This window comes from Stegostoma tigrinum, chromosome 9, assembly GCF_030684315.1.
Source record: "Stegostoma tigrinum isolate sSteTig4 chromosome 9, sSteTig4.hap1, whole genome shotgun sequence".
NCBI lineage: Eukaryota > Metazoa > Chordata > Chondrichthyes > Orectolobiformes > Stegostomatidae > Stegostoma > Stegostoma tigrinum.
The window spans coordinates 6,408,965-6,434,638 of NC_081362.1; the positions used below are offsets into that span (position 1 = coordinate 6,408,965).

The 25,674-nt window shown below is 42.2% G+C and overlaps 1 protein-coding gene across 1 annotated transcript in view; it reads right to left on the minus strand.

The window, feature by feature from the left end:
* Positions 1-25,674, minus strand: part of sptlc3 (serine palmitoyltransferase, long chain base subunit 3) — a 97,007-nt gene that overhangs the window by 52,352 nt on the left and 18,981 nt on the right. Inside the window, exons 6-7 of the mRNA XM_059648811.1 lie at positions 19,018-19,172; positions 15,920-16,068 (exon numbers count right to left, since the gene is read on the minus strand). Coding sequence (XP_059504794.1) covers positions 15,920-16,068; positions 19,018-19,172 — 304 coding nt within the window. The remainder of the gene's footprint in view (positions 1-15,919; positions 16,069-19,017; positions 19,173-25,674) is intronic.

Sequence of the window (25,674 nt, forward strand, 5' to 3'; positions counted from 1 at the left end):
AAAATCGGGGAAAGAAAGAGGCTAGAAATGTTATCTGATATAACAAAACCCAAAAATGACAGCCTTCAAGAAATTCCAACTTCTCAAAAAGCTTGATAAAAATCATTCTGCTCCTAGCCACAAGGTAAAAAATTCAGACAAATAATGCCACTGTCTCTCTCAGGTTCATCCTCAAGGCAATTGCATCAGGATCGGCCTATCTGCTTCACAGACATAAGCTCCTAGTCTGAAGGGTCCGTGATTTCAAAACTCACACCCTGGCTTTCAATTCCCTCAGTGGCTTCACTCCCTGCCTGTCTCTGTAATCAGCTCCAGTACTACCTCCCTAAGAGATATGCACACTTCTCCAATGCTGTACCTTGACGCATTCCAGGCATTAGTTGCTCTTGTTGAAGGCCGTGTCTTTAGAGATAGAGGCCCTATAAACTTTAAATTTTTTTACACTAAACCTCTCTCTCTTGTTTTATGGAGCTCAAGTCATCTTCTTTGATCAACCATTCAGTCATCTGTCTTAATATCTTGTTACATGGCTCAGTGTCACATTTTGGATGATAATACTCCTGCAAAGTGCCTGGAGAGAATTCATTATGTCGACGTGTGATACAAGTGAAACTTCTTGTTTGTGTTGTGTTTTACTGGTTGGTCCAAGTTCTTGAGGTAATTAAAAAGCAACTTATTTTTCTATATTATCTTTAACGTCCTCAGAAGCTCTCAAAGCAATTCACAGTTAAGTACTCTTGAAATACAGTCACTGCTCAACTGGAAAATGTTTTAACTGTATAGCAGCTTAGTTACGCTGCACTTGGAGTACTGTGTGAAGCTTTGTTTTTGTTATCTCAGGAAAGATATTATAGTCCAGAAGGTGTGCACCAGACTTGTTCCCAGACGTTGGGAATGTCCTATGAGAGAGATTGAGAAAATTGGGCCTATAATGTCTCCAGATTCAAAGAATGAGGGGTGAAATCATTAAAACTGAAAAGTATAGACAAAGTAGGTACAGATAAGATGCTTGTCCCGACTGCAGAGTCTAGAACCTGGAGATATAATTTAAAAATACGGGGAACTAAGTGGTATTCCCCCTATGAGGAGACTTTTCTCCTCAGAGGATTGCGAACCTTTGGAATCCTCTACTACAGTGGGGCTGTAGAAGCGCAGTCTTTTAAGAACGTTTAAGGTAGAAACTGATAGACTTTTGACTACAAAATAGCATACAGGATCATGCTGGTGGCGTGGTTTTAAAAAAATGTTCAAACGGCCACAATCATATTGAATGGCAGAGCAAGCTCAGCAGGCTGAATGACATACTGCTGTTCCTAGGTTATGTTTGCATGCGAGTAGATGTGTAATAATTCTCCTCACATCATGAGACATTCAAAGTGATTGATACAATATTGCTATTCAGTCCATTTAGCACCCTGTCTAGTTGGAGGTGGGTAGTGGTTTCAGGTAATCAGTAATGACATAGATAGTTCAATTCATTACAAAATTAAAAATGCAATTCACTTGAATAAATTAGTCATCTTTCTTGCTTGTTCCACGCGCGAGGAGCTCAAATCGGGTTTACTGACAGTTCATGCCCCAGTGTAATGGATATAGAAATTAGACAGGCAGATGTGCAGTTAGTCAACTAGTCCTGGATATGGAACTGCAGCATCACAGCTCAAAATAATCCATTACATCCACTTTCACCTTTCAGCTGTTTCCTCATACCCTTCAAAGTACTTCCTTGAATAACACCTTGCTAAACAAAAAGTTATGAATTCTGCAACAGAACTGAAAGATTTACTGATTAGTATTTTCAAACACATTACTGCACTTCTCTCTTCAAAATAACAAGGTGGGGTGGGGTGGTGTGGTGTGGATGGGTTCGGTTGGGATGGGACATAACAGGGGTCTTTAAATTACAAAAGTTTCTCTGTCCAAAAGTTACAAAAACAAACGGAGAGAAAGATTTCTGACGATGAGGTAAAGCAAATCAACAGGGCATTTACATAAGTAACTCATGGAGTCCAATTGGGAATTCAGAAAAAACATGTTCTCATCACGGGGTGACAGTGGAATTCACAAACACAGATTCTGGTTTAAGTCAATGGATAAACTCACAAGGGTGAAAGGAAAAGAGGGTCACAATGATAAACCTGGATTAGAAAGGATGGGAGGAAGACTAAGGAAGAAATAGATTAGATTGGCTGAATGGTCTATTACTGAACTGTTTAACTTGAGTAATAATGGAAACATCAACCGTCTAGTTCTAAGATGGAAAAGCACCGCAAAAGGTTGGACAAAGTATTTACGGGCTTAACGTCTCCCATAGAAGAGTGAAATCCATTCAATTCAAACCCAAGTAACTACAGCTTTTCTACACTTAAAAGAGAGACAGGAAAGAGACTCTTCCCAAAAGGGTCAATCACCAGAGATTGCAGACAAAACACCATTGGCAAAAGATTGAAAGGAAGGATGCAAAGAAATATTTTTACTGAGAGAATTAAGATCTGGAACGCTCGACCTGAAAAAAGTGGTAAAATCCGATTCTGTAAAGAATTTTTAAACAGAACTTAGGAACTTAGCGTTACAAACAAAAAGAGAGGACCTGGGACTAAGAATGACTGCTCTCACAAAGAGCCATTACAGGCACGATGGGCTTCTGCACTGTAGACAATAAGGTTTGATAACTTGTGCATTTCATTTTCAGGAAATCTGTTCAGGAACTTAAAGCAGGCAGTGATTATGGTTTAGGTTTCAGGTTTCCAGGGGAACATGGCATTACTTTTGAATCACAGTTACTGTTATAATCACAGAATTATATAAGCGTTAAAAACAGGACGTGGCTTTTCAGTCGATTGAGTCTGCACCAGCTCCCCAAATGAACATCATGACTTAGTGCCATTCCCCTGTCCTTTCTCCTTACCCATTATTCCTATTTAAATCCAACGCCTTCTTGAATGCCTCAATTGAACTTCCTCCACCACACTTCCAAACAGTGCATTCTAGACACTAAGCTTCAAGATACTCTTGTGCAAAATAATTTTACCCTCACCTCACATTTGCTTCTTTTGTAAATCACAACCAGTGTGCTCTCCGGTTCCTGAACCCTTTATGACCAAGAAGGGTTTCTCCCTATCTACTCTAACCAGCCCCCTATGATTTTCAATTCTTGAATCAGATCTCCTCTTAAGTGCCCTCTCAATGACTCTCTCAAGGAGAACATTCCCAATGTCTTCAATCTATCCCCATTACTGAACCTTCTCATCCTTGGACCCATTCATCTAAATGGTTTCTGCACTGTCTCCAGTGTGTTCACATCCTTCCTGCAATGTGGTACCTGTACGGTACACAATGCTTCAGCTGAGGCTAATAGGAGTCTTATACAAGTTCAGCATTGCCTCCTTGCTCTTGTATTTCATGATTCTACTAACAAAGCTCAGGATAATCTCCACCTGTCCTGCTATCTTAAATGTCTGTGCATATATATGTTTAGGTCCCTGTGTTTCTGGGCTGCTTTTAGAATTTGAGGCTCTGTATCATCCACAAGCTTTGAAGTTGTCCCAAGCACACCAAGGTCTAGGTCACTAATAGCTATCAGAAAAAGCAAAGGTCCCAATATGAATTTCTAGGGAATCTCCATTACAAACCTTCTCCAGCCTAAATCATATCCATTGACCATTCTCTTTGTTCCCTATCACCCATCCAGTTTCTTTTTATCCACATTGGTATGGAAAAATGCGACAGCTTATTTGTGCACTGTAAGCTCCCACAAACATTGTTGGTGATTTAAAGATAAATCAGGACAACAGGTGAAATAGTCCTGCTCATCTTGAAATTGCTGGCCATAGAAGTTTTTATGTCTATTTTAGAGGGCAATCAGGGCCCTCAGCTTAACTTCACATTTGAAAGACAGTATTTATAACAGCTGAGACATCCCTCACAGAGAACCAACCAAACATTTTAGGCTTGAGTCTCTGGAATGGGACTGGAACATGAAATCTTCTGACTCTGAGGTGATGATGCTAACCAATGAGCCATGAATGACAACCGAAACTTTTAGGGGTCTGAAAGCCTGAAGTGACCTGAAACAAAATGGATGACACTGGTTTGGTTTTAGGTCAGTCATAATTCCAGATTCAGGTTGCGCTTGCACCAAAATGACAATGCAGCCAGCAGTGTAAAAGCTTTCCAAAAAGGGCTATCCAATTCCTGGAAAAACAAATTTTTGGAATGCAGCTGAACTAACCAAATTGGAAGGAAATACTCCTGAATGAGTTTCAATTAACACTATCAACAATGATCAAAATCCATGAGCAGTGTTTGAATTTTTTTTAACCTTTAACATTGAACAATGCAATGAAAATACAATACTTAAATCAAAGAAAGTTTGTTGGATTTCCCCCAAAGAATATTGCAATGATTAGACAATGCCACACTAAGTTCACTGTAAAATTTTCAAACAAAATGAATCGTGCTGTAATTAACTTAGGTTGAGATAGAATTGTGCCTTTAAAATTTTCCAAGGTGTTTTGCCGTGTAACTATCAGAACAGAAATTGATGCTGAGCTACATAAAGAGATATTAAGACAGATGACCAGAAGTTAAACCACAGTCTTAACTTTTAAAGAAGGTAAGAGAAGGCTAGAGGGGCAGAGGAAGCTTTAATGAGAGAACTGCTCAGCTCTGGGTCTCAGGTATTGCCGCCAATGGCAGGATGATGAAAATCAGAGGGTGTAAAGGGGTTGGAACTGGTAGATTGCACAGATTTTAGCTATCTGGAGAGGGATAGACAAAGAAAGTGGGAGGGATCTGAAAACAAGGATAAAAATGTTAAATCAATGCACAGGCTGACTCAGAGCTACTGAAGATCAGTGGGCAGAGAAAGAGCGGGGAGAACGTAAATTCTTTTGTTTTAAAATGGATCACAATGTGAAAAACATTGGGTTGTAAACTGAGTGTATGTAAACAGCTACCTAAGTGAATCACAGCAAGCTTCCACTTCTATCTGTTGAGACCCGGGATGGTGTAGCTCACAACAAAAGCAGTCAAAGTCAATAATTTGTGTAAGATGGAAGTTGAGAAACCAACACAACAGCTGATGGAAAAGGTGAATATTTGAAGTGGCAGCTGGAGTATGCCATTTGGCCCCTCACACATGGCCTACATTCAATAAGATCATGGCCACTCTTCTATCTCAGTCTGAGAAACACAGTCTCAACAGCCCACTCCTTGAGGACTTTAACAATTTTATACATTTCAGATTATCTCTCACTTTTCTATGATCCTGAGAACATTTTACTTAATCTCTTCTCAGAGGACAGCTTTCGTACACCAGAAATCAACCTAGTGAATTTGAGATGATAATGTTGTGGATTGTGGATAGGGGCCTCAGTGGAATTTAGAAGAGACTGGGGACAACTGATTGTATTTGCATTGACTGTTACAATCATGAAGATAAATAAATACTGTGAATAATTTCTTGACTACAACATTGTTCAGGGATATTTGAACACAGGCCTATGATGTACATTTGCACTAGGTTCATTTGTACAATGTTGAGATCATCTGGGATCAGCAGCACCTATGATCTCCATTAGCCAACTCCAGTAGCTCAGTTATAATAAATGTGAAGATTAAGTCCATCTGACAATCACTCCCTTGGACGCACACATATTCCACAAATCAGTACCAATCCATGGTGTGGAACTAAAGTCCTACCTCATTAAAATTTGAATCAGACAATAACAATCTGCTTCCAATCATTGTCTGGCACATTAGAGGACACGTGCAGTGGACAGCTAATATTTAGTCACACAAGACAGACTGCCATTTAATACTTGGGTCTACAACAACAAGCATAAAATTTCCCCATGCTTTTGTTCCCACGGATTCGTTGGATCATAGGGTGTCGAAAAAACAGGAGACCACTCTGCCCGTTGAACCTGCTCCACTAGCTAATAAGATCATGACTGATTTGGTTGTGGTCTCAACACCACTTTCCTGTCTACCACCTGCCACTCCTCCACCCACTCCATTGATAATCAAAAATCTTCTCCTCACCAAGGGGTAACATCTTCCTGGTATCCATCCTATCAAGTACCCTCAGGATCTTATGTGTTTTAACAAGGTCACCCTTCATTCTTCTAAATTGCAAACAGTACAGGCCCAGCCTTTCTAACCTTCCCTGGAAGAGGGGTCACAGGGTCAGTTTTGAGGTACCACCACCAGCCCCAATCCTACTGTTTCCGAGTTCCATTCATGATTGGTTCAGATATTCAATGTTTGCAAGTTCCACCTAACTGGGAAGGCAGGCCAGATTGTGTTGGTTGAGTATGCCTGACAGTTATCACATAGGGGTGGGCAAAAAAAAAACTTGCTGCTACTGGATTTCAAAACTTGCAGCCATGCATGGTTGCAACAGCCTGTTGATATGCTGCTCCTCTTGACAGCAAGAATCATCAAATGAAGTGATTGCTCACTGAGGGACTTCTTGGTTTGGCTTGAAGATTTCATTGTGGTTTTCACATCAGGCACTGACAGGATGCCAGAGTGCAGCCAGGGAAGCCCAGTTGTTGCTGGAGATATTTGTCTGCTGTGTTAGCCCAGAAACCTCACCTGCTTAGCTTCTTTAAAATAAATCTCAACTGTTACTATAACAATTCATAAATGGCCAGCATTCACACAAACTCATGCTCCCTACTCAAACATCTTCCTTGAGATGAGAAACAAATTTCCCCACTTTTCAACTCCTCATTTTCTGCATCCTCTCCAAAGTCCTTGGACATGTTGCCACCTCCAAGATTTGTTGCCACCTTTACTAGAATTCCATGTTTGGATTCCTCCAATAAGTTTCCTGCCCTGCCAAAGTTTGGTTCTATTCTTATTCCAGTCATAGCCAGAGTATCACCTGCAGTGCCTCCCTTTCCTGCACCCATTACCTTTGGAGACTCCCCAAAGATCAGTCTGTCCGGAATGATGGAGGTGGGGAACAATCTGAAAACAGAGCATTAGTTTTCAGGTCTGACCCATCTCGGCTGCAACCTCTCCAATGTTCCTAAATTATTGGGCTGCAAATCAAAGTAGAAATCTCCTCTGATTGATAGAAGGGACGACCAAACCATTTATATTTAGCTCCTGTGGAGGTGACTCAATCCCTCTCCCTGCCAACTGTCTGAGATTGAACCACACTCCTTGCAACCTTGATGTCATTTTTGACTCTAATGTGGAATCCCTAACACTAAGATTGCCAATTCCCATACTTCTATACTGACCATTCCAATACTCTCCTGGCCTGACTCTCATCTTCTATCCTCAATGAACCAGATATCATTCAACACTAATTGCATCTCAGGGGTCAGTTAACTCAGTTGGATAGGCAACTGGTCTGCGATGTACAGCAACACCAGCAGTGTATGTTCCATTCCCAAACCCGCTGAGGTTACCGCAAATTCTCCCCCTTAACCTCACTCGAGGTATGGTGACTCTCAGGTTAAGCCACCAATGATCTCTCTGTAATGAAAGATGCCTATTGTCTGCTAAGACTATGGTGATATTTACTTACAGATAACCTAAATTCAACAACAAAGTTTGTGCCTGGATCTTTGCAACGTGTCAAAATAGGCACTGTTCTAGTCTACATTGAGCTCCTAAAAAACATGCTTTGTAATTACAAATTTTTAAGAGACAAGGGAGCATTCCAAGTCACATTGCAGGAGTTTAGTAAACAAATTCTGGACAGTGAACCACATATGGAGACATTATTATCAGGCGACAAAAACTTAGTCAAAGTGATGGTTTTTAAGAAGTGTCATAAAGAGGGGACAAGAGGTGGAAAGGTTGAGAAAGGTCATTTTGAGACCCAGAGAACTGAAGGTCCAGCTTGCAATGAGTGATGAATCAAAATCAGAAACGCTTGACAGAGTCATACAGCACAGAAACAGAACCTTCGGTCCAACTTGTCAATGCCGACCAAGAATCCCAAACTAAACTAGTCCCATTTGCCTGCGCTTGGCTCATATCCCTCTAAACCTTTCCTAGTCATGTACCTGCCCCCTTCGTTTAAATGCTGTACTGTACCTGCATCCATCACATCCTCCAGCAGTTCTTTCCATATATGCACCACTCTGTGCCCCTCAGGTCTCTTTTAAATCTTTATCCCCTCACTTTTTAAAACCATACCCCTTAGTTTTAAATTCCCCTACCCTTGGAAAAGACTTTTGTTTTTCATTTTGTCTATGCCCCTCATTATTTTATAAACTTCTATAAGGTCACCCTTAACCTCCTACACTTCAGGGCAAGAAGTCCCAGCCCATTCAGTCTTTCCTTATCGCTCACATTTCAAATCTAATGCTGACCTTACTTCCGGGCACCTCGTGTGCAGTCGTCACCTCGTATGCCTTGCTCTGTTTAAACACCCTATGATCTGTACGTCCTTGTATGTTATGGTCTGCCTGTACTGCATGCAAAACAAAATTTTTCACTGTACTTAGGTACGTGTGACAACAATAAATAAAATCAAGAATTAGAGGAGCACAGGAGATCCTGATGGAGAGTTAAGAGAAAAGTGGAGAGACAGTGAGGGGGAGGGAGTGGTGAGAATTGAAAGTAGCACTGGAATGCTAAAATTGAGGGGTCGCCAGGCCGGGAGCAGGTGGAGTCAGCGATGATAGGGGTAGTGGCTGAACAAGTGTTGTTGTGGATTGGTACAAGCCAGCAGTTTTGGATTAGCTCAAATTACAAATGAATAGAAGGCATGAGGCTGAGCACAACTCTGCCGGCATTGCCAAGTCTAGAGGTGACCAAAGCAAAGACATGGGTTTCAGCAGCAGATAAGCCAAGAAGAGTGACGGCCCTGATGATAGTTCAGATATTTTAGAGCTTGACAAGTTATAACGCAAATGTCAGCCCTACTTGTTGTAGGGCCTTGTCCAAATTGTGATTGGACATTGAAGCATTTAATTAAAATCCTCAGGAATAAAATTCATCCACAGCAAGAAAACCTTACTCTCGAGATGAAACTGCAAATTGCTTTAAGTTGTATATGAAATAATCCTGCTTAATCCTGTTTCTTGAAATTCTACTGAATCAAATGTAGTAATCAAAAGCTGATTTCCTGGTTAGGGCTAAAGTGAATGACAATCAAGATCTGTTTGTGTCTAAGGCATATTACAGCAAACAAAAAGCAACCAGAAATATACAATTCAAACCACTGTATAAGCTGAAGGCTGTTTAGTGCAGCTGATTGGGAAACTCACTCTCTTTAAAGCTGATGCGTCACTTGTGGTCTCATTACTAAACTGTTTTCAGACAGCTGCCCTGTGTGGCTGGCATGAAACGAGCGTCAGGATTCTGTAGCTGGGTCAGGCGTTTAGGAGGAATTCAGTTTCTCCAACTCCCCGCCCACTCCATTGAGTTTATTGTGCAAATTTCAACAGCCCAGCTACCAGGCTGCATTTGGGCCGATACTTCATACCAGCATCGGAATTAGACAATCACAATGACAATATGCTGGATTTATACAGGCCCCTTAGTATAGTTAGGCAACCCACAGTCTTGTCAGTAGCAACAGGCAACGAGGGGGCTAACTTCCTCCCGAAATCCAAAGCATCATGGCAGTAGTCTTAAAGTGGGAAGTGGGCTATTCAGGAATTAAATCTGAACACACTGCCTTTCCCCCACTCACAAAGAGGAATTGGAAATTCTCTTTTCCTCTGGATATGGAAAGGCTGTGGAAGGCTTTGATGTGGATATTGCAATGGTGGCGTGTCACTTTTTGGTATTTGCAAGGCTGAGATTGTTGATTCTTGTTGAGCAAGATCAAGGGATATTGAGCAAAGTCAGGTATATGGAGTTGAGGTACAGATCAGGCATGGTCTGAATGAATGATGGAACAGGGCTGACAAACGAAACAGTTCAGTAAAGCTCCTGCATGCACTTGATTGCTCCTTGAACTTGCCCAAGATCAACATGAACTTCTACTTCATTGTTACTCTCCAGCAATACCTCCCACACTCCTTGATTTCCTTGAGGCCCAGAAGTCACTCGGAGGTCAAGAATTCCAAAGCTTTACAATCTTCTGGATGAAATAATTTCTCATGTCAGGCCAAAATGGTCTACCCTGCACCTCAAGACAGTTCCCCTTCGTTCAAGGCTCTCTTTCTGGCCTCAGAGTTTTATCCACTTCAATGGGATCAACTGCAAATAATGTCAGGCCATTCTACTCAATTACCCACGAGCGAGTTTTGAGAAGATTTGTAGCTCAGGTTGAGGTTCTGGATGTGAGTTTGCTCGCTGAGCTGGAAGGTTCGTTTTCAGACGTTTCGTCACCGTTTTAGGTAACGTCATCAGCTTCAGCGGAGGCTCACTGATGATGTTACCTAGAATGGTGTCGAAACGTCTGAAAACGAACCTTCCAGCTCAGTGAGCAAACTCACATCCACAATTACCCGCTATAGTACAACCTATTCATTCCATGAAAATAAACACAAATTAAAGCAGATGCTGGAAATATGAAATAAATACAAATTGCTAGAGAAGCTCAGCAGGTTTGGCAAAGCATCTCTGGAGAAACAGAGTCAACATTGAGTCCAACATGATTCTTCTTCGGATCTGAAGTAGTGAACAGTAGCTCCAAAAGACAGGCATGTTGGACATAAAAACAATAATTCTGTTTCTCTCACCATAGATGCTACTTGATGTGCCAAGTTTCTACAGCATTTTCTTCTGTTTTGTCATTACACTAATCAGAATCCAGCCTTTTCAAGGCTCCCGGACAAACACATGGGGAGAAGGAAAGAAATTGAGGCTATATCTGAAGTGTTCATTTGCCAAAAGTTGACTAAATCACAATGGTATTATACAACGAGAACTTGTATTTATACTGCATCTTCATAATGAAATGGGTGAAGACACTTCACAGAGACATTGTAAAAGTAAATATGACACCAAGTCAAAAAAGGGTATATAAGGTCAGATGACCAAAAGTTTGGTCAAAGCAGTACATTTTAAGGAGTACTTTAAAGGATGAAAGTGATGAAGCTGGCAGAGCGGTGTAGGGTGGAAATTCTAGATCTTGGGGGCTAGATAACTGAAAGCTCTGCTGCCAATGATGATCCGATAATAATCGGATATGCACAAGAGACTGGAACTACAGGAATCAAGAAATCTCAGCAGGTGGTGGGACTCCGAGGGAATTACAGAGATAGAGAGGGCAAGACCATGGTGTGATTTCAAAGCAAGGTAAACTTTAAAATCAAGTCATAGCTTGACTGGAAGCCAATGTAGGTCAGTGAGTTATGTGAGTGATAGGAGAACATGGACTTGGTGCTATGCGCTACGTGGTCATCAGGATTTTGGATGGCCTCAAATGCATTAAGAGTGGATGCTGGAGACGAAGCAGGGGTGTGTTGGAATTGAGTCGAGTGGCAGTGAAAGCCCAAACTGAGCAGCTGTCTAGTGGCCTGGGAACTGTACCAACAAAGCACTAAATCAAACCAAGTATGCTGGGATTGCATCTACAATTCTTTATGTCCCTTATCCAGCTGAGATATAATAGTTTCCAGAATGATGAGCAGAAGACAAACAACTTCTTTTGATACCATGGTTACTCACAGTACAGACTACACCTGACTTTCTTTTCAGAGGCTTTTTTATTTGTTCTGGTACGTGGGCTTTGCTGGCTGGGCCATTGCCCATCCTTACATGTTCTGGAGAAGGTGATGGTGAGCTTCCTTCCGATTGGTGCAGGTAGTCCTTCATGCTGTTTGGGATAAGTGGCAAGATAATACTTTTGAGACCCTCACGTTGTCACCTTCAGATAGGAGTACCATCTTTGAGATCAGAAAGTGACTACCACAGCCTGATTGTTTGAGTTGTGGGAAGGAGGTTGGGGAAGGGGGACTATCGTTGGAAACCAATTAATAAAACTAAAAAGTTAAGAAGCAAGGAACGGGACAAACACCACTGCTTGTGCAGTCATTCGTTCCCAAACTGTCAAGTTTTAGTTATTAGGAAAGACTACTGAAGTTGCATTTGTACTTTTTCAGTAATTGACAAGGCTTCAATGTCTCGACAACTGGAGTTAGGATTTTAAAAGTCGATGAAGTTGATCAAACCTTGTTGTGCAAGGTTCAAAACACCAGGGCACACAAGTTAAAGATTACAATTTCAGCAATAAAATAGGAAATGAGCTGGAACCATCTCTTTTACAGAAAGTGTAATAGACTTTTGGAATAAATTACTGAGGGAGACTACTGATGTGCATAACCCCTTGCAAAGGGGTTCGAGAAAATTTAATTTTGCTGCAAATATGTAAAGCCACATCTGAAGGAAAGAAATGGTGGCTTGAAAGCATGCAACAAAACATCACTAAATTAAAGATGTCCAAAGAGAAGAGATTCAATAGAATTTGTCTATATTCTCTGGAGTTCCGAAGAATGAAAATAATCTAGAGGATTTAACAGCATAGAATCTGAGAGGCCATTTCCCCCGATTGGAGAACATAGGACCAGGGGTCTCAGAATAAGTGGTCAGCCATTTCAGAGCGAGACAAGGAGAAATACCATGACTCATAGGGCTGTGGATGCTTCAGTAGAGAACATAGAACAGTACAGCGTAGTACGGGCCCTTTGGCCCATGATGTTGAGCTGAACATTTACCTAAGATTAAGGCTGACAGATTCTTGGGAACTGGGAGCACAAAGTGGTATGGAGACAGGACAGTCAAGTGATATTGAAGAGGACAATCCATGGTCTTCTCGAACTGGTGGAGCAGGCTTGAGGCCTACCTCTGTTGCTATTTTTGATGTTCTTTGAAATGTTCATTTAGCCTGCTTTGCCATTCAATATTATCACAACTAATACTTTACCCAAACCCCACCCTAACGGCCCTGGCTAGTTAGCCTCTGATCTCAAAGCTCCTTTTTGTTCCTGATACAAGATTTGTTGCTGATGACAAAAACGATATTGAAATGTCAAATTAAAACAAAGGATATAAATTAGAACACCAAGCTGTCAGTTTTTAATTCTATTTCTCCACTGATGAAGAAAGTTGAGTAAATCCAGGTGGTTGCAATTTAGTTGTTTTAGTAAAGATGTGGTAAGACGTGGTTCTTGAGCTGGTTCCAACAGGCAGCAAAATGATGGAGTTCACATCAGTTGGTACAAAGCTGTACCTTCTTGCAGAAAGCTATGGGTACTAGTTCAATTATAGTTATATTTCTTAGGCTAGACAAAAATAAAAAAGAATAGGGAACCATGACATTAGACAGAGGCAGGATTCCGATCATCATGATCTCACTGGAGGGTGAGAGAGAATCCTGGGGCTGAATGGCACTCCCTTGTAATGTCCTACCTGGTTGGCATTGTATGCGAACATGGGGCCATGATCAGGAGGGTGAGGGGACCGCATAGGAGAATTGGGGATTTAGTGACAAGGTCAGGTTTGTTAGGTAAGAATCCAGGTTTGTCCTCCGTAGATGAAAGATTAAGGCAAGTGGTTTGCAAAATTATAACAAGTTTAGATAAGGTAGTTAAAGAAAAGCTGTTGTGATTAGCTGACAGTGCAAAGACCAGGGGATTCAGATTTAAGGTTTTGGGTGAGGTGCAGGAGGGATATGTGGAAGAGCTCTTTTTACACAGTGAACAGTAATGACATGGAATTGTTGCCTTCTGGGAGTGGGGTGGAAGTGGAGCTGAAGAATGATTTCAAAAGGAACTTGTGTGGCCACTGGAGGGAAATAAACTTATAGGGATATAATGCTTGGAATAGGATGGAGTAGATTGCTCTACAGAAAGCCAGCACATTCTCAACAGGCTGAACAGACTCCTCCAAAGTCATAGTGGCTCTATGACTTGAAGAAGCTGATGTGAAGTTGAAACTCCACTCAAACTTTCTCCCACCCTTCATCTAACAGCAGAATCCTCCATTCCCTTCCCCCTCTCATGTCTATCTATCATCCCCTTAAATGCATCTACATTACCAGCATCATCCAGGCCTGTTTTGGTGATTACCACATTTGCAATGCTCTTTGGCAAAACAAACATGATGTTGGCTTTGGTTTCAAAGAAAATGGAGTATAAAAGTAATAAACATCTTCTAAAACTGTACAAGCTCCTTGTATAGACTTCACCTGATGAAGGAGCTAGCTCTGAAAGCTTGTGATTTCAAATAAGCCTGTTCGACTATAACCTGGTGTCGTGTGACTTCTGATCTTGTCCACTTCAGTCCAACTCTGGCATGTCCACATTGTTCAGTTATATTCAGCACCGGTGAAATCACATCTAGGGTACTTTAAACAGTGCTGGTCTCCTTATTCAAAGAGGAACGTAAGTGTATTGGAGACAATTCATGGCTCACTGCTTATAAATCAGGGCTGTCCATTTAAAACAGAGATGAGGCAATTTCTTTTCTGAGGGTCATGAGTCTTTGGAATTCTCATCCTGAAAAGGTGGTGGAAGCACAGTATTTCAATTTTTTAAGCAGAGGTGGACAGATTTTTAATGAGCAAAGGGGCGAAAGATTATCACCTGCAGGCAGGAATGTGGATTTGAGGTTACAATTAGACCAGCTATGATTTTACCTAATGGTGGCACGGGTTTGAATGACTGATGACCTACTCCTGCTCCCTGTATGTTCATAGGTATCTTATTGAATGGGTGAGCAAAGGAAAATTACTCCCTGTTCTTATTTTGCACTTGCTCAATGTATTTACCAGTCTATCAACACGATTCATTATCACTATCACCAGAGGTAACTCTGCACAAGTTGGCTCCTGCATTTCATACTTTACTACACTAATCTACACTTTGGGGCGGCACGGTGGCTCAGTGGTTAGCACTGCAGCCTCACAGCACCAGGGACCCGGGTTTGAGTCCAACCTCGGGAGACTTTCTGTGTGGAGTTGGCACATTCTCCCCGTGTCTGTGTGGGTTTCCTCCCACAGTCCAAAAGATGTGCAGGCTAGGTGGATCGGCCATGCTAAATTGCCTGTAGTGTTCAGGGGTGTGTGGGTTATAGAGGATGGGTCTGGGTGGGATGTTTCAAGGGCAGCGTAGACTTGTTGTGCCGAATGGCCTGTTTCCACACTGTAGGGAATCTAATCTAATCTAATCACTTTTCAGAAGGGCTAGCTCCACAATGTGTGTGTACATGCTCAAAACTAGAGTGTGGTTTTTAAATTCACATCCTGTAGTAGTACACCTTGTATAGTGAATGGATGTAAATAAGGGCCAAAGAGGTGAAAGTACATTTGGGAAGAACTCATGGGAGTAGCCTGAAAAGTACTTGCTCTTATTTGGAATTTTGTACAGATCTTTTCCCTGTTACTTATCAGACCCCACATGCTTCACTGCAATTTGCCAAACTCTGGACGTTGGTAAAAGACTTACTTCAGCCCTAACATGTATATACCTAATCTCAGCACTTCCTTTAATTTTCTGGCAGAAAGCTGTTTAACCTTTCAGACATATTAGCCTCAAAATACAGCAAAGACAAGTTATGGCTCACATAGGCTGCATTTCAGTGAGGGTGCAATATGCCTGTGCAAATGAATCACAGTGACCATTTATAATGTAGGTGCCCCATCGACTACAAACACTCCACTTCAGAAGTACCTTCCTAGTTGTCAAGTGTCATGAACCGTGTTTGTATACCTGCAAGTCTTTGGTTTACAGCTTACAGCCAAGCAGAAGAGTCTGACTTGTGAAAATCAAAGGAAAGTGACTGAGACAGATGGGTGACTGAGAATAGTGTCTATTTTCTTTAACTGCCTGAACTTGAGGGGAAGCAAAGCAAAGACCCGTGACCAACAAATGTCACATACATTTTTTTAATGAAATGCAGTCAATGTGCATTTGTTTAATTTGGGCTCCTTATCCAGCAATAACACTGCAGCCAAGGTCAATATTTGCTTACCCACTCACAGCCTGTTACATACCCATTTCCTGTCTTGTGCTGCACACTCCTGCACCATACGTCATTGTCACTTCTGCCACAGAGTTCAAGGACTCTCCTTTGTTTTCAGCAAAACCGAGGTAGTTGTAGGAGCCCATGTTAATCACATCCTTAATTATTCGTCCCGTGTACCTGCAATGAAGGAAGTGGCTGATTTTAAATCTGCAGCATAAGCATTGCAGGGTTAAGGTTCACAGGAAAAACAGCTTTATCAGAATTTTGTACTTACCTGATAAACAGACATTGACCTTCGTGACTGCTACCCAAAAAATTTGGATTAAATAGACAGACTGTGAACTCCTGAAACACAGCTGTGGCTAACAGAAGTGTTGACTGAAAAGTGAGCACAATGACCCCTTATTGCAGGGCTCTTCAGTGGAGGTCTAGACCCTGAGGAGGAACACGAGCTGAAAATTTGGGGTCATCAACTCTGAGGCAGGAATTACTGCTGCGGAGCTCCACCACCACCCTTTTGCTCTCAAATCTGCTCCCCACCAAGCTCTTGGTTCTTACAGAAACAACATGCAGGGCTACAGGGAAAGATGGGAGACTGATACTGCGAATATGCTCAGAGAATCAGGTGTGGACATGCTGGGCCAAATGGCCTCCTTTGGCACAATAAGAATTCTGCTTTCTTGTTGAGGGGCTGTGAGAATTTTCAAACCTTGAAATGTTGGTCACAGTAGGAAGAGGTTTAGAGAAGCACTGCCTTGTTGAAAACCTGGGGCTCAGTAGGAAACATACTTACCGCTGAATCAGAAGGCCAGAGGTTCAAGTCCCACCTCAGGTACCTGTGCATAATTTCAGGCCAAAACTGAAGGGGGAGTGTTGCACTCTCAGAAACGCACGCAAGGTAAGATGACACAGGATACGAAGAGGTTTGTGCAGAGCATAAACAATTGGGATATACCAAATAGATTGAATGGCCTATTTCTGTGTTGGAAATTGAACCAGTTAATAGATTTCAGTAGAGTGAAAGGTTGTGTTTGAACTAGAAAGAGAGGAATATATTAGCCAGTTCTATGTAGGAATTCTGTTTATGGAACTCTGGGAACATGCCTGACAGTGGTATTGACTACTGTTGCAATTCCCACCATAGCACAATAGTCTTGAAGTCGCTCACATCTGAGGCTAATTGCAGACTGCAATCCCAAGTAGGTCTGACACTGGGAATGAACTTCTTGGTCATCTAACCCAAACCATATGCAGGAGGGTGTTGGCATTAGGGTAAGGGGAGCTAGATGAGGACGCACAGGCAGACCTGCCCAGGATAGAGTCCAGGGTTACTCCTCTCTTGCTATTTGGATCCATTGAGTCCAGTACACCTTCCATATAGGCAGTGGGGAGGGGAACCCAGATGGCACAAGGCTGCAAACCTTGCTGAGGACAGTTGGTAATGTTCCCTGAGAGAAGAGAAGAAGTGGGAGGGTTGTTGTTGGGATTATTGTTCAAAACCTGACATCAGTCTACAAAATGCTGGTCAAGTACATGACAGGTTGCTGCATCAGGAAAGGGACAAGTCAATTTTCAGAACAGGTCTATGGAGAGGATATCTGATAATACAGATTGAACCACTTTTTTATTACATCCACCTTAATTTCAGACATTTTACGCTTAACTATTTTTCCATCATAGTCACTTTTTTACTGCCTATTTTTGCTTTCTCATTGAGGACCACATCTTCACACACTCTTTCTTCTCAGAAAACACAAAGAACTATTTAGCCCCTACTAGTCTGTGCTGCCAACAAGTGAGTTTCCTCCCATCCAATATCAAAATGTTGGAATGCTCTTTTGGTTAAGGCCACGAACTCCTTTTCCACTAAGACTATGTCTTGTGCTGGTAACAAAAGCTAGGAGACATCTAGCCTTGTCTTTGTCCTGCTAGACTTTTAGTGTCTCTCTATGGAAGATGGTCTCCTGCCCATGGACCCTGAAGAGTTACCTCCATTGTCGAGCTGTGGCCTTTCTGAGACCCGTCCTATCAATATAAGCCTGCAGAACATTTGGCATGTCAGGACCCTCAATTTATCTTTTCACTGCACCTTGATCAAGGTCTACAAGTTGGGACAGCTCATGAGAAATATACAGATGAATACATAAAATAAAAACATTTTTACAAAGTATTTAAAAACGCAGACTTTCATATTTATATATTACACCAATCTATAAAATACAAACGCTAATAATTATAAGCCAAGTATTACTATTTTGCTGTATTAGTGCTTTGTTTTTGTTGTTATTGGGTGGCATGGTGGCTCAATGGTTAGCAACACAGCGCCAGGGACCTGGGTATGATTCCACCCTTGGGCAACTGTCTATGTGGAGTTTACACATTTACCCCGTGCCTGCATGGGCTTCTTCAGGTGCTCCAGTTTCCTTCCACAGTCCAAAAATTGCAGGTTAGATAACTTGGCCATGCCAAATTGCCATATATGGTCCAGGAATGTGCATGTCAGGTGGATTAGCCAGGGTAGATGTGGAGGTGGGGCGCTCTTCGGATGGTCAGTGTGGACTTGATGGGCCTAATGACCTCTCTCTGCATTGTAGAGATTCTATGATTCTAGAGGTCATGGTAATTTTCAAGTTGTAAAATAGGATAAATTGGAAAATAGTTTGGGAAATGCTACTCCAGGGGACTAGTGTGCACACTAACATTACATGTTAAAAACTTTCCTTCAATAAAACAGTCCTTTAAGGTAACTCCCACTCATGAAACAATTTACATTTCTGCCAATCTAAATTAGTAATAAGAGCACGCATCTTTCATACACAGAGTCATTTTTTTCTGAAAAGAAACTGTCGGACAGGAATCTTTGTGGACATTTATCCATTCTATTCTCCACATAATTCCAGATTCACAGCAATGTACCTTAAGCTTGAAATGACCTGGAGGAGTACTCAGTTCAAGGACATTTAGAGGACGAGCAACAAATATTGGCATTATCAGCAACACTCACATCCCAAGAAAAAGTCAAGAAAAAACAAAATCTGACCTCCCACAGACATCTGACTCAGATGAGAAAGTTACAATCTTTGGTTACATAAGGCTTGGAGGACTGGATCCAGCTTCCCATTGTACCTGAAAGTCCAGTTGTAGTCATCAGAGACCCGCTCCACCAAGTCAAAAGTTGGTCCAGGCACACTGCAGACTGGGCGGTTCCAGTTGTCACGGACCCTCATGTACAGATTTCGCTTGTAAAAATTTTCAAAATCTTGGTAAAGTGGCACAAAATCCTGCATTGTGAAATATCAAAATGGAAAAAAATTGCAACATTAGGTAATTAGATGCAGTCAATAAAGGACCATGGGCCTCTTTCTCCATTAGACAGAGAAAATTAGTTACATATAGCTTGAGTGCCATAAGACAGGAGAATACAGTTAGGCAGAGAATTCCAAAGCTTGCAGCCCAAGGCAGCTGAAGGTGTGGGAACCAACAATGGAGCAGTTAAATCGAGGGACATTGAAGGACAGCACAGATCTTGGAGGCTTGAAGGATTAGAAGTGACTATTGAGGGGAGATGGGGAAAGATCATGGAGGGATTTTAAAGAAGGATGAGAACGTTTAAACTGAGGCATTTCTGGACTTTAAGCAGATGTGGTCTGCGAGGTCAAGTGTGAAGGGTGAATGCTTGCTGCTGTGAAGAGGGCACAGCCAGCAGAGTTTGGATGAGTTCAAGAGACAGAGGATGCGGGAAGACTGGAATAGTCAAATCTGGGGGTAACCAAAGCAGAAGTAACAAGTTTCAGCACAGATGTATTAAGGAGTGGGGGTGAGGCACGAAGGTGGTACTGGGGGTGGGGTGAATATGGCAGTATTTGACAAAATATACAGCAGGTTGAAACACTACTTCCTGTAAGGATTTGCTCAAATTGTGACTGGACATGGAGACAATGAAGTAAAATCCTCAGGAATAAAAACTACACTCAGCAAGAAAATTCAACTCCCTTGAGATGAAACTATGAATTGGTGATAATCACCATGATATAATTTTGCTTAATTCTGTTTCTACAAGGGCCTAAATTAAATTCTACTGAATCAAACTTATTCATCAAAAGAACACTTCCCGCTAAGGACTGAAGTGAGTGCCATTCAGAGTCCGCTTGTTACAACAGACTGCAAAAGATAGCATCGCTGCAATGTTCAATTCAAACCATTGCTTGAGCTGGGGAGAAATGTTTACAAGGCCTGCATTAGAGGAGGGTTGACGTTTCAGAGGATTTCAGGACGAAGTGCTGAGTTCCTGGAAGACTGCAGAGCTTTGGGGAGGGCGGGTTACAGGGGTAGAGATGAGACAAAAATAATTTGGCATTAAAATTTTGAGAGATGTTCTAAAACTTCAGCAATTCAGTAATCACCAGTGCCTGGACAGGACAAGTAACACTGGGTTGAAGCCACACAGAACAGAATCAGAGGTTTCAATTCGAGATTCTGGAATGTTTTTCCATTACTGCCTTGTTGCAGTTTGATGCAATAGGTAAATCTAATTTCAGTTATCCTAAAATCAAAGATATATCCCAACTATTACTAAAACGATAAGTCAGTAACACTTCTTGGCCACAAACCTGTGGAACCGAACAATGTCTTCTGGGAACTCTACACGGTACTTTGTAAACTTTTTACCCACCTCCATATGTACATGCTGGGTGAAGATTTGCCATCTCTGGCGTGTGGCAAGCAGGGGAAATAAATGATGAATCGGCTCTGCTGAGATCTCAGCAATTGAGTCGAGTGAACAGGTCCATTAGAGACTCTCTCGACTCAGCAGCAGTTAAGGCTCTTAAACGATCAGTTAATGGCCTAGGGACCTAAATTCATCACCTCCCAGATCACTAAGATTGGGAGAGTGTGTTAGGTGGTAACTGGCACACCACCCCCACTGCCGAGATAACGTGATCTATCAACAACAATCAGCTCGTTAAGAGCAGACAGGTGAAGTGTGGATGAGTTTCTCGGCCTCTCACAGGCTTCCACATTGGTATCCCTGGTTGCCAGATATATCAGCCAATCAGAGGCTAGCAGCTCTTCTATTCTAAGCACCATCCCTGGTGGCCAAGTTAATTTCCCGACTGCCAAAACCAGGGCCAATCCAACAGCCAGTTTTTGAGGGGACCCTCCAACTGTCCCACTCTGGGGGAAAATCAGTAGAAAATATGGTAGGCAAACTGGTACCTAAGGAGAGCCACCCTCTTGGTCTTGCCTCCAATACCCTACTGACTTCACAACCCTCATCGTTAAGAAAAATAAATTACTTTCTTGCCACAGGATCTTCCAAGGAGTAGACCTCGAGCAAAGGTGTTTAGAATCGAGGAGCTGATTGGCTGGCAAGTCTGGCAACCAGGGATACCAGTGTGGAAGCCTGTAAGAGGCCGAGAAACTCATCCACACTTCACGTGTCTGCTCTTAAATGAGCCGATTGTTGGTGATAGATCAAGTTATCACAACAGTGGGAGTGGTGTGCCGGTCACCACCTAACATACACACTCCCAATCTTAGTTGGGAAAGTGGAAAATTACTGCAGTTGGGTAAAAACTGTGTCTACACATCACACAATAAAAACAGCATCTCAGGAGACTACAAAAACAGAAGTGCAGCAAGCAGTAAGAAGGATAGAAATAGGCTTTAAGAGAATGTGGACACATGGCTGTAGTAGTTCAACATAATAATGTCGGGTGACGTATTTGGTACAAACAATACTGGCAGCTTGAAATTAACAAGGTCAGGGTGACAGTGATGAGAGTGGGGAATGGCGCAGAGAGGACGTGTTCACAAATTATTTAGCAATCACTGCATGTGGGAGCAGAGTTTCTATAAATAGAGGCACAAAATACAAATGCCAGGTGGTCAGTATATAGGATTGCTTTTCTCAAGAGATGGTGCAGAATTGATGGGCGAAACAGTCTCTGCCTTTGTTGTATTATCCTATGATTTGGAATATCATGCCTAGTACAATCAAGTTAATTCTATTCCCCCTCTTTCTCCTCATTGGTTTGTAACTTTTTAATTTTGCCAGCTCCTTTCTTTAGGCATTATACTCAAACCGCTTTGACTGCCCTTCAGGCAGTGAGCTCCAGCTCATAATAGTTTGATGCACAATATTTTTTCCCTCTTATATCACTATCCTGATACTAAAATTCTGTAATTCAGATGTAGAGTTGATCCGAACACGCACTACATTCCTTGCCTGCTGTATTTTTTGTTTAACCAACAGGTGCCAGCTTTGCGTCCAGGTTTTCAAACAATATTCTGTTTTGGTAATTAAGTCTAATTTTCTTGGATATGCAAAGATTCTCCACCTGCAGCTGCGAAACCAACAGTGGAATCTTTACCGTTAAAACAGGGTGACTTGGAAACAATCCCACCTCGCACTGGGTTTACTGTTTTGACAGGAAGGGAGTTAACCAATTTGACCATGGCCAAAGATATCACACGATGTCTGAAGCCCTGAAACAGAAAAAAAAACTCTTGGCAGGTCAGGTAGCCAACTTTGGAAAGAAATGGGGCTGATGATTCAAACCTATCACCTTTTGTCAGAACTGGAACAAGTTAAAACACGTCACATCTCTAGCTAAGAGGTAGGGAAAGATAGACGGACAGTGAAGGACACAAGGGGAAGTCTCTAATAGGGTGGAAGGCCAGACGGATTAAATGGTTAAAGGCATGATACTTCGAACCAAAAGGAAGACAAGGGGTAGAGGGACAGGCAAAGTGATAAAAAGATGTTAGAATATTGCATTCAATTCTCATCTACTTGGCATAAGAAAGACATTGTTTAACTTGAAAGGGTTCAGAAAAAATTTACAAGGATGCGCTGGGCTTGAAAAGCTTGAGCTATAGGAATGGCTGAATAGGCTGGGGCTTTTCTCCCTGGAGCAGCAGAAGCTGAGAGGTGAACTTGTAGAGGTTTATAAAATCATGAGGAGCATGGATTGGGTGAACACCCAGGTTAGGGGCGCCGAAAACAAGGCGGCATAAGTTTAAGGTTAGAAGCGAGGGATTTAAAAGGGACCGAGGGAAAACTTTTTCACGCAGAAGGTGGTGCATGTATGGAATGAACTGCCAAAGGTGGTGAATGAGGCAGATACGATTACAACATTTAAAAGGCATCTGGATGGGTATGTGATCAGGAAAGGTCTAGAGGAATTTGAGCCAAATGCTGGCAAATGGGACTAGATCAGTTTAGGATATCTGGTCAGTGCAGAAACGTTGGACCGAAGGGTCTGTTTCGAACTGTATGACGCTATGGCTTTGCACCATCTTTTTTTTTGTCCTTTAATCGCTCCTTCCCACTACTTCTCATTAAATTCAAACTTATTACATTACTAACTGGCACTCTTTGGCACACTGGGTAGAGCCCTGTCTAAGCCAGAAGCTTTGAATTCAAGTCCCATTCCAGGACTTGACATCTAAGGAAGATGTGCTAGTGATGTGGCTAAACAGGTGGATGGTCGACCTGCAAACCCTTCCAACACACGTGAATGGCAACTGCTAAGATTGGGAAAGACTGCTGGTCAGCCACGTGGAAAGAACATTACAGCCTCTACCCCATCACTATCCGTAGCTCCAAATTACTACAACATACAGGCAAAAGGGCATATCATCACTCTAACTCGGACTCTTGAAGGAAAAGGCAGGAAATGGAGTTGAGGATTACCAGCTCACACTCAATCTCACTTAATGGCCCAGAAGACTCAGTGGGCTGAATGGTCTACCTCTGTTCCTATGTCTTATAAACTGTAGCACACCCTCACATCACTAACGTTCTCTAGTTCTGATGAAAAGTCACTGAGCTAAAAGGTTAATTGTTTCACTCTCTCCACTGTGCTGCATAATCTGCGGAGTATTCCCAACATGTTTTCTTGGATACTTTCAGACTGAATTCAGGAAGGACTTACTGGCCCTGGAATGTGTCCAGCAGAGATTCACACGGATGATCGCTGGAATGGTAGGTTTAACGTATGATGAACGGCTAAGGATCCTGGGATTGTATTCATTAGAGTTCAGAAGGTTGAGTGGAGATCTAATAGAAACTTACAAGATAATGTATGGCTTAGAAAGCATGGACACTGGGAAGTTGTTTCCGTTAGGCAGGGAGACTAGGACCCATGGGCACAACCTTAGAATTAGAGGGGGTAAATTTAAAACGGAAATGAGGAGACATTTCTTCAGCCAGAGTGTGGTGAGCTTGTGGAATTCATTGCCACGGCGTGCAGTGGAGGCCGGGACATTAGATGACTTCAAGGAAGAGATCGATAAATTCTTGAACTCACAAGGTACCAAGGGCTACGGGGAAAGTGCAGGGAGGTGGAGTTGAAATGCCTATCAGCCATGATCTAAATGGCGGAGTGGACTCAAAGGGCCGAATGGCCTTACTTCCACTCCTATCTCTTATGGTCTTATGCTGAGTGGCTTGTCGAACCTGTATATGTTCATTCAAAGTTAGAGTCTGTACAATAGTGCCACCTTGACACTATACATAAGGGTGGATAAGCAGAGAGTATTTAACTAAATGAGATATCAGATTAAAGTTTAATTACATAAACCAGCCTTGCATTCATTGGAACATAAAAAGGTTAAGCAGCAAATGTATAGAGTTTATCCACGACTTTTGAAGGAATTGATAGGATTGACAATGAGGAACATAGTCTTAACATCAAAGGCAGCCCTAAGATGACAGAAGTTAGGAAACATTTCAAGCAAAGAAACATGGATCTAAACCATAGGAAAATCAGCTGATGCTAACTCAATTAATAATTCCAAAACCAAGGTCAATAAAATTTTACTGGACAAGGCTATAAAGGGAGATGGTATCAAAGCAGTTGGATAGAGATAAGGTGTTGCTCTCAGCGAATGATGGACCAGTTACAGGGGCTGAACAGCCACCTCCCCTTCCCATCACAGGTGATTCTGATGCTGTCCTCACCCAAAGCTGACACATGCCGTATTTTCTCTCCAGCAGAGGAATGTCTAACACATTACATCACCTTATGTGTCATGTTCCTTCCACCTCAATGGCCCTAACAAGCTGACCAGTAGATCTCTTATTTATAGAGAGCAGTGCGTTCAAGGCTGGCCATGAACAGTCATGTCTGGAGGTAATGCAAACAGGATGAGGGTTTCAGCAGCAGATGCCATTTAGTAATCGAAGTGTAGAAAATGCATCGGAACACCACCACCCTCAAACTTCCCTCCAAGCCACTCACCATCCTGACTTGGAACAACAGCAAAATTCTTTTATTGTCACTGAGTAAAAATCCTGAAATTCCTTTCTGAGCAGCAGTTTACTCTTACCCACACCACACAGACTGCAGCATTTCAAGAAGGCCACTCACCACCTATCTTTGCCAGATGCAATGAGGAATAAGCAATAGATGCTGGCGGAGCCAGGAACACCATATGCAGTGACTTAATAAGAAAAAAGCTGAGGTGGGACAGAGCCAGGCAATGCGACAGAGGGTGAAGTATACGTTCTTTGGCCTAGCTGAAATGAAATGTGGTGAAGAAAGAATAATGTCTGGGTGCTCCTAGGCAACGTACTGAGAAAGAACATGTGAGTTTGGAGCCATTGAAATCCCAACAGTTGCCTTTGTGGATACATTTGGACTGAACAGTGCATGATGAAGACAACCGAAAGGGGTGGGATAGGTCGAAGCGGTGGTTTGAATCTGAGAGACCAGCAATGGGAAGCAGACGAGGGGGGAAAATCTGGAGTTAGTGAATCTGTAGTGTGCATGTTTG